The sequence below is a fragment of the Protopterus annectens genome, chromosome 3.part1 (assembly GCF_019279795.1).
Source record: "Protopterus annectens isolate FY-2018-M chromosome 3.part1, PAN1.0, whole genome shotgun sequence".
Taxonomy (NCBI): domain Eukaryota; kingdom Metazoa; phylum Chordata; order Ceratodontiformes; family Protopteridae; genus Protopterus; species Protopterus annectens.
The window spans coordinates 1,704,116,530-1,704,129,307 of NC_056732.1; the positions used below are offsets into that span (position 1 = coordinate 1,704,116,530).

The window sequence follows — 12,778 nt, forward strand, 5'->3', positions numbered from 1 at the left end:
AAATGCCAACCCTGTCTATTGTTCCTGTTACCATGAATTCTATCAATAATCATAAAATAGAATTTGGCAGTATTGTGTGTAGTACAATGTCTATATAATGCATTCGTAAGTCGCTTATTGCGAATATCACTCCTATGCTTTGACATACGGAAAATGACATGAAGTCTGGCCTATATAATAAGCTGAGCAGGTACATGTAGCTAAATATATTACCCAATTGGTTCCACAGTTCCCAAAGAACCTGGTGTCAAAAACCCGGCTTGTGTTCTTAGTAGTAAATTGTTTGGATTTAAATATATACTGACATGAAGAACAATGACCACAGGGAAATGAACCCAGTAATCTGTCCCCAGCAATTGTAATTTGATGGTAAACCGCACCTCTGGTACTAACATATTTAAAAATGGGAAAAGTGTGAACCAAGTGTCTTTCCTCCCCTATATGCAAACAGACAATTAGGACCAAGAATCTGATGCAGTACATCATTGGCCACGAGTATATTCCAATGTTTGCAGATGACATTCCTAATAAGATTAATATTTCACCCAAAAGTAGTTACAAATTTAATGTTTTCAGACTCCACCCTCTGTATTTTATCCTTATATTCCATAAAGGCATCCTATCCAAATTAGAAACCCAGTTACTGGCAGACATAATGTCATGTTCTTTATATCCCCTCACTCTAAATCTATTAATAAGATCCACTTGAGAAGTGTTGTAATCCTCCATTGTGGAACAAATCCTTTTTATACATAAGAACTGATACTTGGGGATGTTGTGGATGGTGTGGCTTGGATGCATACTAGTGGCAAAAAGTAAGTTGTTATATTGGGGATACTTATGAAACACCCGAGTTCTAGGTATCATCTGGGTTTCTGATAACTGTCACATCAAGAAAATTAATCTGGAAAGAATCCGAAATCAGAGTAAACTCAATTCCCCATTTATTATTGTTCAAATACTGAACGAATTCCAATAAGTATTCCCTATCCGCTCGCCACACCAGCCAGCAATCATCCAGATACCTCCTCCAAATATCAAGTTCATTAATATAGATATTATGAGTGGGGTCATATATCAGCTGTTCCTCAAGATAAGCCATGAACAAGTCCACATAAATGGGTGCAAACGAAGCACCCATCGCAGTACCCTGAACTTGCCAAAAACATTCCCCCTGGAAGTTAAACATATTCTTATTGAGTACATGCTCAGTCATACAGACAAGTAACGTATTAAAGCCAACTGGATATAAACTAGCTCGATCCAACCAGGATTGTAAGGCCTGAAGTCCTGCCCAGTAGGGAATGTTAGTATATAAAGCCTTTACATCTAGGGTACATAAAAGTCAGTTTGGTTCCAATTGGGTGTCTGATATTATTTTAAGAAATTGTGTCGTATCTTGTATTCTAGCATGTATCATATTTAACAGGGGCTTCAAATATTGGGTCAAAAAAACAGAAAGCGGTTCTGTTAATGAACCTATACCAGAAACTATTGGTCTACCAGGGGGGGGTTTGTCAGGGATTTATGTATTTTAGGTAAAAGATATAATACCTGTTTCTGTGGACCCGAAACCGTCAGATGTAATCTTACAGAATCCTATAGCATCCAAAATAATCCCTTCTTCAACAGCCTTTTGTAAAAAGGAATCAATTTCCCTTTTAAAATTGGGTATGGGGTCAATAGGCATATTCATGTAATGTCGATTATTATGTGTTCGAAGAAGAGATTCTTCAAGCATATAATATGGACCCCCCTGCCTATGACCATTAACTGAATTTTATACTGGCAATCCTTTTCTTAATTTCTGTTTTCACACTGGGAGACGTGAAGTTAAGCTGTTGATCAGTGGGCAGTCATCTTGAAAGTCCAAATCTGTAACTGATAGTGATGGAATTAGAGCCTTTTTATTTGTCCTTCTCACTTGCTCCGTGGGTTAAGAGACTGTCCCACTGCTGCAGTCTTTAACAGTTACATGAAAATCAACCTTTCTCAGCAATCTTTTCCTGAGCAACTATATATTACCTATTATATTTTCATTAATGTAATACTTTATATATTTGCTTATTGTTTTTATTTTACTTTTATACTGCACTTTGAACAATAAAAGGACTTAAGCATAAACCTACAATGTTTGCTAATGAAACTTCTTAAACATTTCTTCTGGATCCCACTTTTCCTATCAGACAGACATAGACCATCATATTAGTAAAGGTTTATATTCCTCTTATCGGATCTCCAGTCTAATATGAAGCCAAGGCTTTCAGTGCTTCATCAGTTTATCAGTTATTTGCTGAAACGTCTGATATGAGGTACCATGACATAGGCAGCTCCTCTGAGAATGCCACTGTCTATGTTGCTCACTTATGGCCACATCCTCCACATTACCAAACTTCTCCTGAATTACTCTGACTTTTTTTATGCTAGGTCTTTTACCCCTAAGTTGACAATGACTTCAAGTCTACTTCACTTCCGCAGCAACATCCATGCCCTGTCACTCCCATCCATGGAGCAAGGTGTATACCTTAACTCCCTGTCTCATCCCAGCTCTAGTTCTACATGTTTGATCATATAATTCCCTCCAGAAAAGATGTCTCCCCTTCCATCCCGGGGCTGCTGCTCTCCTGCACTGTTCCCCAGTGAAGTTCTCTGACCACTCCTTAGTCTCCAAAAGCAAAGCATCTCTAGTTCATGAGAGGACAGCAACCTAATCAAGTAGAAGTGCAGTTATGTCAGAATGATGAAGGAGCACTCAACGGATTTAACAGAACAGCAGCATATCTGCAGAAGATACAGGGAAGAGGTCTCATGAGAGGTATAAACTAAGCAATTTATTGATGACCCAAAAACGTTTTATACAGAACTGGGAAACAAAGCAAAAAGAATAGAAACACCACTAAAAAGGAAGAAGTAGACTAATATTGAAGAAATATTTATGAAAACTCTGTGGAACATAACAAAGATGCTGAATGGAGAGAAAAATGAAAAGAAACAGTAAGGAGTTCAAATGTACAAAATTTAAAATGGTATGATGTAATGGCCAGAGAAATTGAAACAGAATTAAGAAAAGCTCCTAAATGTAAATCTCCAGGCTCAGATGAGTACCTAATGTCTGGCTAAAAGAATTAACATGTTTGCACAAGATTTAGCCCTGTGTAAGAATTACTTATATGCGCACCCCAAACGTATACCAACCTGGTTAACAACAGAAAAAAATGAAACGCCCCCTTAACAATGAATATGTAAGCCATCCTAAAACTGTAGCCTAATAACGTGCCTTCCAACAATGTGGGAGATTGGCATAATGATTAAGGTGTTTAACTTATAGGCAAACGGTGGAGGGTTTGATTCTCACATAGGGAAATTGGGTAGGCTTAAAATAGCCAGTACAAATATATGAACCTCAGAACCTACAAAGTGTATATATGAACTGATGCAGATGGACTTAACAGTCATTTAGGAGACAACTCGATTACAGCAATACAAGAAAAGAGTAACAAAAGAAAGTCATATGGCACAAAGGATCATCTTTGCTAGATAAAGCCTTGTAAAAAGGGGATGAATCTATAAATGGAATGGCATGGATAGGCTTCAAGAAAGCATTTGACCACATCCCCCATTCATGGATAAAGCAATAGTTACAGATGTATGAGATACATCCTACATTGATCGATTACATTCCAGTGACCATGAAACAGAGGCAAACTACTTTGCAGCTAAGCCATGATAAAGGACAAATTATTATCCCAGGGATAAAAACTCAAAGGGGGATATTCCAGGGTAAGTCTTTATCACTGTTTTTTTTTTTTTTTTGTTTTGCCCTAAACCCAGTAAGCTGTTTACTTAACAGATTAGGTATTGGTTACAAAAACAACTTTGCTTAAAGACTTCTCGTCTACTTTTTGTGGGTGACTTACAACTGTATAATTCATCAGCAGAAGAGTTGAAAGCAGAACTGCAAGTGGTTAAAACTTTCTCAGTTAATAAATGAATGACATTTGGTCTTGATAAAAATACAAATCCAACATTTAAAGCAGGAAAGTTGCAATACCACAAAAATATCAGTCTGGGACAGGAATGTGGTATAAAGGAACTTGAGCAGGAATGAGTACATAAATATTTAAGCATTGATAAAGGATTGGCAATAAAATGGGAACAAATGCAAATAAAATTATGTATGGAATACTTCAGGAGACTCCAACTAATAATGAAAGCAGCCTTGACATTTCGGAATAATGTCCAAGCTATAAATTCTTTTGCTCTTCCTGTTCTAACTTACAGTTTTGGTGTGAATGACTGGCCCCACAAAGAATCAGATTAGTTGGACAGAACAACAAGAAAAATGTTTCACGCTTATCAAACAATATGTAAGAATCAGTGTATGCCAAGATTTGATACTCCACAGTTTGAACGAGCATGGAGCTCCTCGAAATTGATTCCTATAGATCAGCAGTTGTTGGACTGTATGCACATCTGCTGACCTCATCAGATCCAAACATAGTGAAAGTTTTAAAACATGAGAAGGGGAAGTCTAAGATGATCTCTCTCATTAGTTTAGCAGAAGCATTAAGGTGTCAGGAAAGTTTGGAAAGCAATCCAGAGCTAGACATAAATCAGACAGCAACTGAATGTGCCAAAAAAAAAAAACAAAGAAAGAATATAAGGAGAAGGAAGGAGCAGATGAGAAGGAAAGGAATGTGGAAAAGCCATAAATATTGTGACAAGTATACAGATCAGCTGGAACAATCTCATGTTGATCAGGAATTGACACAGGAATGGTTAAGGAGAGGTGAGTTGAAACCAAAGGATGAAAGGTTAATAATGGCACCCCAGGATAGTGGACTGTGTAAATGTTGGTTTATAAAGCCCACTGAACATGTAGGAGTAACAGACAAATGAAAGTTCTGTAAAAGAATACTTGGAAACAGTTGCACACCTTGTTATTGGGTGTGATACATGTACATGGCAGCATTGAAAGGCACAGTAATGAGTCAAGACTATTGCAATGGGGATTGTGCAAGCACTCCAATATAAACGTAGCTGACAAGTATTGGAAACATGAACTACAAAGAATTATAGAGAATGATGAACTGTACATCATGGAGATCACTCATTTCCAATGATTCAAAAATGGATGCAAGAAAACCAGATATAGTAATCCATGAAAAAAAGACAAAGTAGCACTGATTACTGAAATTGCTAGCGATTACGTGATTAGTATCAATATTAACCCTATAGCCTTGCCTTTCTTATCATTTAAAAGCCTGAATTATATTCCCATTCATACCACCATAAAGCAAAATGTTAAAGACTTCCAGAATCTAATAAAGTTCATGGAGTTAGAGAATACTCTCCACTTACTACAACCAATCCATATTAACCCTAATATTAGGTTAAACAACAAAATGATTAATTTACTTGAGTACCCCTTAATAAGAAATTGTAGCATTTGGGATATATGTAGACACAAGGAGAAATCACTGAGTGAACTTAAGGAAGAACTAAAACTCAGTCAGAAGTACACTATCACCCTTCGTCAAATCAAAGAACACCTAACATCGGTAGTGTCAGATGAACCAAATATTGGAAATAACATTTCTGCTACCTTGGAAATCATAAAAAGTCTATCCAGAAGTAAAAACATGATATCTACTACTTATAAACTATTGATGGCCTCCAAGCATCAGAGTGCAATACTCTTTTCCAACTACTGGAATCAGCAGGATAGTAATCTTAGTAAAGACCAAAAACTCAGAGCAATAGAATTAACTCTTAAGTTTTCTCCTTTTAAAAAGTTGATTTACACACAACTAATGATAAATAACAATACTTATTTTACCCCATGTATCTTAAATAAATTTAATTCCAATACATCCTCGTCATGTCCTTGCTGCTCCTTTCCTCAAGCGGACTTGGTACACATTCTTTGGTCCTGAAGTCACACATATAAACTTTGGTGCTCCCTCAAAGTTAGACTAGAAAAGATGGGTTATCATAAATCGACCCTTTCATGGGAACTAGCAATCCTGCATGTCACTGATCTTAGGTTACCTAGATTTAAGCTTCATGCACTCATAATTTTATGTTTATTGACCAAATTCTATATAACTGGAAACTGTTTAGATCGCACTAAACTTTCCTGGTGCGGCCTTAAGAATTTAGCGATAAAGTACATATCTTCACAAAAAATTTTCATTAATAACCCAAATAAGCGAGTATATTACAAGGAAATATGGAAAATAATTTTTGATGTTTTTCAGAGTGATTATCTAGTATCCAAGATGCTTCAGTTTCTCAACCTGGCTGGTCTGATCTACCTCCTTGTATATTTGTGTCTTTATTACAGAATTACTTGGTTCCTTTCTATGGAAATCACAGTAGCACCTCCTATATAACCTTTGGGTAATCTTTTCTTGTCTATATATGTTTGATAATCTTGTACATAGTTCTTTTTGTTCCCCCCTCCCCCCTTTTCTGTTACAGCTTATGTTATATAAGAGGACTACAGTGTAAATGTTCATATTCATGATGTACCTGTTTCACTTTGTATTTAATTCTGTTTTATCTTGATTGGATTGTCATGCCATATTGTTTCATTGTCCTTTTTGGTAAAATTCAATAAAAAATTATTTGAGAAAAAAGAGAGAGAGAGAGAGGCATAAAATCATAATATATTAGGAAACAAGAGTAATGTGAAAGAAAGATACACAGACAGTTCCAATAGTATTAGGAGCAATGGGTCTAATGAAAAAATAATCTGCAGTCATATTTAGATATGCTGTCTATACATGCAACTCTGTATGAATTGCAGAAGGAGTCAATTCTGGCCTCATTGCAGGTGATGCAATGAACACTTTTGACTAATATCAAAGACTGAAACAATACTTATTTCATGAACTTTAATTATACCCTTACTTAGGAATGAAATCCATTCTTACCATAGTATTAAAAACCCAAAAGGTTTGGAGAAATTAAATGAAGAGATATAAAACGGAAACATTTTTTTTTTTTCACAGAGAGGATGGTGAATACTTAGAACAGCCTCATCATAAGGTAGTGGGGTCAAATACTGAAGTAGACTTGAGGGCTTTGTGGGACATATGCAAGGTAATTTTTATGGGAGACTAAAAAAAAATAAGCTGTAAATTAAGGAGGATCTGCAATGTATTCAACAAATAGAGAACTGGGCAGCTTTATGGACCAACAGTCTTTATTTCCCATCCATACTTCTCAACTGTCCCTGATTATGCCTCATATTGTTGCCTTTTCCATCATAAAATATGTTTTCCAGTAAATTACTGAGAATTAGAATTAGTCAGACACTACAGCCTCATATGAGGATGTGGCTGGGTGACATTTTAAGAATCAAACTGAAAGATAAGAAACTGAGTGGCAGATTAGATTAGCTGCAGACTATCCACCAGGTCTAAAAGACACTATAAATACAAAGTGTTTTTGGCAGATAAGAAACTGACTATGTAAGCAAGGGCTAAGGTTTAATTTGATTTAAGCTCAATTGTATTTAATTATTTAACAAGCAATGTGTTTTATTGTTTAATAGAGTCTGTTAAAGGATTGCTTGTTACACATGCACCTTTTAAACTTGTATAAAGAGTTTGAAAATGTGTGAGATTTTTATTTCTGATGAATTCTTTTGATGAAAGCGACGATTAAATATTAACTATGATAAGAAGGGTTCCAGTGGTGTTCTTCCAGTGCATATGGTGGTTTTTTTTTTTGATTATTAGGTTCCTCAGTACATCTGTTCCTCAGGAATTCTTCAGTTACTGAGTTTTTGAAGTAGAGTAATATTTAAAAAAATGTCCCTAATTTTGTGCCTTTATTCCCCACCCCCCATTATTTTTGGCTTTGTACAGAATTCTTTAACAAAGAGGTTGAGGTATACTCCCAGCAAGTCTACAGTTCATTTCTAGACTGACACATTTGCTGTAGTAAAATGAGCCAGAGACTGTATGTGCAGGACACACACAAACAAAAATGGAACATAAATTAATGGAATAATTATAACTTAACATGTGAATAGAAATGTGCATCAACTAAGGAAGGAACAGCATACACTCTGAAAAACTGAATTATTATAGCTTTCAGTAACAAATAGTTGCCAGCTAGATTAAATAATTAATATTACACATGAATGGTTATCAAATAAATGTCTTATACATTTGAGATCACAAGAACACAGACTTCTTTTTATGTTTATAAAAATGTATTCAGTTCAGTTGTGAGGCTCAGGCAGTGTTAACATATAAGTAAAGCAATAGTTCTAGTGAGAAAGATATGCCAAATTCATGTCATATCAAGACTTATCATTTACTAAATAACTAATATCAGGTAACTGTTTTGTCCTTTTCTCTCCTACCAGGTTTTGTCTTGGGTGTTGTTTGTGGGAACCCTCTCCTATGTGAAAGTGATGATTGGTATCATTCTCAGAGATGAAGGCCACAGCGCCCTCGTGTGGTGTGGAGCAACTGTGCAGCTAGGATCCATGCTTGGTGCTCTTACTATGTTCCCGTTAGTCAATGTATATGGTATGTTCCAGTCTGGTGACCCTTGCAACACAGTCTGCTCAGCTGACCTGTAGTTTTCTGTGAGCCCAAGCCTAATTACTGGACTTGATCTACAAATTATGAAAGAACAAAATATATCACATCTCAAAGTATCAGTTTATTCAGATGTATAACGATGCTGATTTGTTTTTTTTTAATATTTCAGGACAGACTGTCTCAAGCATTTTAAGACTGTATACACTGGAATTTTCTACAGAATACTGCCAATCTGTCTCTCTCATTTACAAGGGACCTTTAAGGAAATGCCAGAAAAAAGACAATATGAATTTTAATTAGGCTGGAACTTGCAGAGAGAGCTTTTCATGTCAGCAGGACTTCTGTGTTTGTGGTGTTCGCATCACTGCAGCACCCCAATGCTTCACCTATCTGTATAATTTCTGCTTCAGCCATTAGGATACATTTCGGGTATGGACTATTCATCAGAAAGGTGGGACTTTAAGTTATGCCACTTCCTACTGTTTATCAAGCACACAGCAAACTAAGTTTATACAGCACACCACATGGAATAATTTCAGCAATTACACCACTGTTTTGTATAACACACTGAACTATAACCAGTTTAGCAGAGGCTTGATATGAGAAGTACCAGGCAAAATCCAAATACTACATATACATATTAGTTCGACAGAAAGATTGGGGCTTGGCATAATGGTTAAGGTGTGTAACTCACAGACATGAGGTACAGTGTTTGATTCTCACCTTTGGGAAGGAAATTAGTTAGGCTTAAATGGCCTATTAAGAAAGCTAGGGTAGCAGTTGGCTATGAGCTTATGTCAATTCCCCTGTGGCATTATTAATTAATACATAGAGTGGAGAGGTTCATGTCTCATTTTATCATGGATTTGATTCCGATTTGTTATAAGTAAGCAATTACAAAACATTTGTCGTTGGGAGGTTGGTATAATGGTTAAGGTGTTTACCTTACAAACACAAGATGTAGGGTTTGATTCTCAAGTGGGGTAACTAGCAACTTTTAAAATGACCCACAAGGACAGTTAACTTAGTATTAACCTATGAACAACCATCAACAGAAAATTCCCAGATAGTATGTGTGCATTTATATTACAGCTGGAATATCACTAAGCTAACACAATGCAACTTCACTTTGAGTAATATGCTGTAGGAGAGGTCACCAAATTAGCACAACTTTAATGTGCATTACATCTCTCTGCACAGAACATATAGTACTATTTTATGTACACAATACTTGCCAAGACCAGAGACAATACACCACAACTGTAACTAGTATACCATTCTTATGTGGGATAATTATATTACCTTGCATGCCAGACAAGCCAATAAATAAAATCCACTAACTACAAATATCTCTTTTTAAGGATGGCCCAGGAACATAAGTCTACACAGTATGCTAAGGGAAAACAAACTGAGAACGACATGATGAAATCTGTCAGCACTTCACAGCCTTGACCATCTGTGCTGCACATCCATGTTCTAGAGTGTATGACACGTTTGAATTTTACCAAAGATGCTAATGTAAAATACAAATGAACAGGATTTGTTTAACAGCCCCTATAGCAAATTCCAGGTAGCATAGTAAAGCTTACTGCAGTACTAGCAGGAAATCATCTGTTAGAGTACACTTAAACTTATGTTTACATCACTCTGCAAGCGTGTCTTCTCAGAAAGTTCAGTAAAATGTTGGCCTGCATAGCATCTACAGTTCTGTTACCATTGTAACATTATTTTATAATGCCTAATTTTACCAGAGGTTGTGTATGACTTCCACACTGCCTGAGCCATGGCTGTAATTGGACCAGCCTATATACTAGATGATTATTAGATTAGTAAATAAAAAGCATTCAAACGCATGACACCTTTGGCACCACTGTGTGATAGTGAGATATTTCAGCAAGCAACACTTTACGAAATAATGTACATTTTTTATCAAAACCAAAAAATTGACAGAAATCTGTGTAACCCTTCACGCTATACATTGCATATTTTTTGGCACAATGATGATTATTTAGAAAAAAAACATAATAAATCTGTAAGTGTTGTGGTAATGGTTAGTATGGTACAGGAAATATATGAAATAGATTTACTTCTAGTTGCATTTACTGCTGTACTCATTTTCTTTACATTCCAACAATTTGTTAATGTTTATGAAACAGGTTTTCAGCATTCTGAGTGATTGCTTTGCTTCAGAACCTTCTAATGCATAGATACAAATAGTAGTCTTTCAGCTTTTCCCGGTTAGGGGTCGCCAGAGCGGAACTCCGACCTGCTAATGATTGGCAATGGATTTTTACGGTGCCGAGTTGCCAGCCCGATGCCCAACCTTCAAAGAAAGCACACCCATTCACGCACACACCTATCTGCATGTCTTTAACATCACTCGACCACAGGGAGGACATGCAGACTCCACACAGAAGGTGCTCCAGCCGAGAATCGAATGGGAGAACCTCTTGCTGTGAGGTGACAACGCTAACCACTGCACCACTGTGGCCTCTAATGTATAGATACAAATAAACATTGAAAATGATTTCCAGAGCTATAGGAGAATAAAAGTAAACACTTTAGTTAATGAGTAGAAGATGTATAGCTACAGACTACCAAGATGGCTGCCCACTGATCAATAGCTTTATTTCAGCTCTCCCACTGTGAAAACAGAAACTGAGAAATAAGGCCAGTGTTATTGCAATGTTAGGCAAAAATTCAGTTACTGGCTAGTAAGTACATTGCCTGGATGCCGGCAAAGAAATAATTTAGAGAAACTGAAAGAAAATCATTTTTAAAAGCAGAAGAGAAAACATTGGCTGGGATGAATCCTGGAAGTGTTCAGAAAAAAATGGTTCATGCTTCAGCTTAGGTACAAGAGATGGCTTCCAGTAATTTAGAGGAAAAACAATAAATGAAATGTACTCAAGAGAGGATTAAAATAAATGAAACACTGAAGAAATATATCAACTGAAGCAACAAAAGGCTGTAAAAAATAGAAGTTCTAACTAGCTATTCAGACAAACTGATAAAACTGTTGAAATGAAAAAAAGGCTGGCTGAGTATGAGGCTTCTCAAGAAGCACTGCCTCAAAAGATGTATAGCTACAAGTCAGGCATGAAGTTATAGTGTCAACATTATCAGCTAGGAGGAGTTACTAACCTGTCATATAATGAACAGTTGAAAGAGATTGACCTTTGTAGCATTAATTGTTATACAGTCAGTGGAAAGCTGTGCTAAGGGCATAAAGCAATTTATGAGCCAGTATTAATGGCTGCATTGGATTTACAATTAAAAGAAAACCTTAGAAACCATTACTGTTCTGTCCTCACTTACAATATCTTTCTTAATAATGTGGCAAAGAGGGACAGATTTGTTTAGACGAGCTAAGAATTTGACAGAGTTTAAATGCTTATTAGAAAGTTGGGAATGGGACCATAAGTACAGCATCAGTAGAAAGGAGTCGATATTCCTTAATGATCTCAGGACCTGAACTCGGTTCAAAACTACAATGAAACTATGAATGAAATTGAAGGTAACACAAAGCAAAAAGTATCTAGGGGTGTTGGTCACAGAGCTGTAAAGTCAGTTGGTGCCCTATGTAGTACCTACCTATGAACCTATATAGTACCTACCTATGAACCTATAACTACATTAGGCAGAGCCCCTCACTAACACTCTTCAAGAGAAGCCTTGACGAGTGGATGGGCAACAGAAAGTACACCCCTGGGATCACTTCATTGGCTCTGCTTGACAGAGGCTCAGTTAAGTAATCAATGGGGCGGCAAAAGCAGATACACTCTGGCTAGGCTTATAAATGCCCTCGGGCAGATAGCCTAGTACCTACCTATGAAGCTATGAAGTTCCCAGACTGGCACCCCCCTCAACCTAAAGTGAGGCCCAAAAAAAAGGAACTGTACCAAGGAGTTAAGAAGCTTTTACTAACTCCTTACTGTGTTTGCCATCATCATATCACATTCATTCAAACAGCTGTAAAAATGGCTTAGTAATTGATCGTCAGTACTTAACACTGGTAGTGTACTCAGCCTTGATTGGCAACTCTTCTGAGCATGATCATGCCCCCTAACAGTATGCGCCTAGGGCAGCCACCCCCCTTTATGCCCCACCCTAGCTATCTACTAGGCAATCTCACATGGACTGCACCACTGGGAGCTGAGTGAGGGGGGCAGTGCCAACAGCAAGCATAATGCTGGGTAATCCTCAGGGGACTA

The 12,778-nt window shown here is 36.9% G+C and overlaps 2 protein-coding genes across 2 annotated transcripts in view; one reads left to right on the forward strand and one right to left on the reverse strand.

Annotated features, from left to right (window-relative positions):
* LOC122798630 (riboflavin transporter 2-like) overlaps positions 1-10,142 on the forward strand; it is a 295,120-nt gene extending 284,978 nt beyond the window's left edge. Inside the window, exon 4 of the mRNA XM_044067717.1 lies at positions 8,384-10,142. Within this exon, the coding sequence (XP_043923652.1) occupies positions 8,384-8,602 (219 nt within the window). The 3' untranslated portion in view covers positions 8,603-10,142. The remainder of the gene's footprint in view (positions 1-8,383) is intronic.
* The window catches only part of PARP10 (poly(ADP-ribose) polymerase family member 10), a 1,579,412-nt gene that overhangs the window by 554,694 nt on the left and 1,011,940 nt on the right, over positions 1-12,778 (reverse strand). The gene's annotated exons all lie outside the window — the stretch shown is intronic.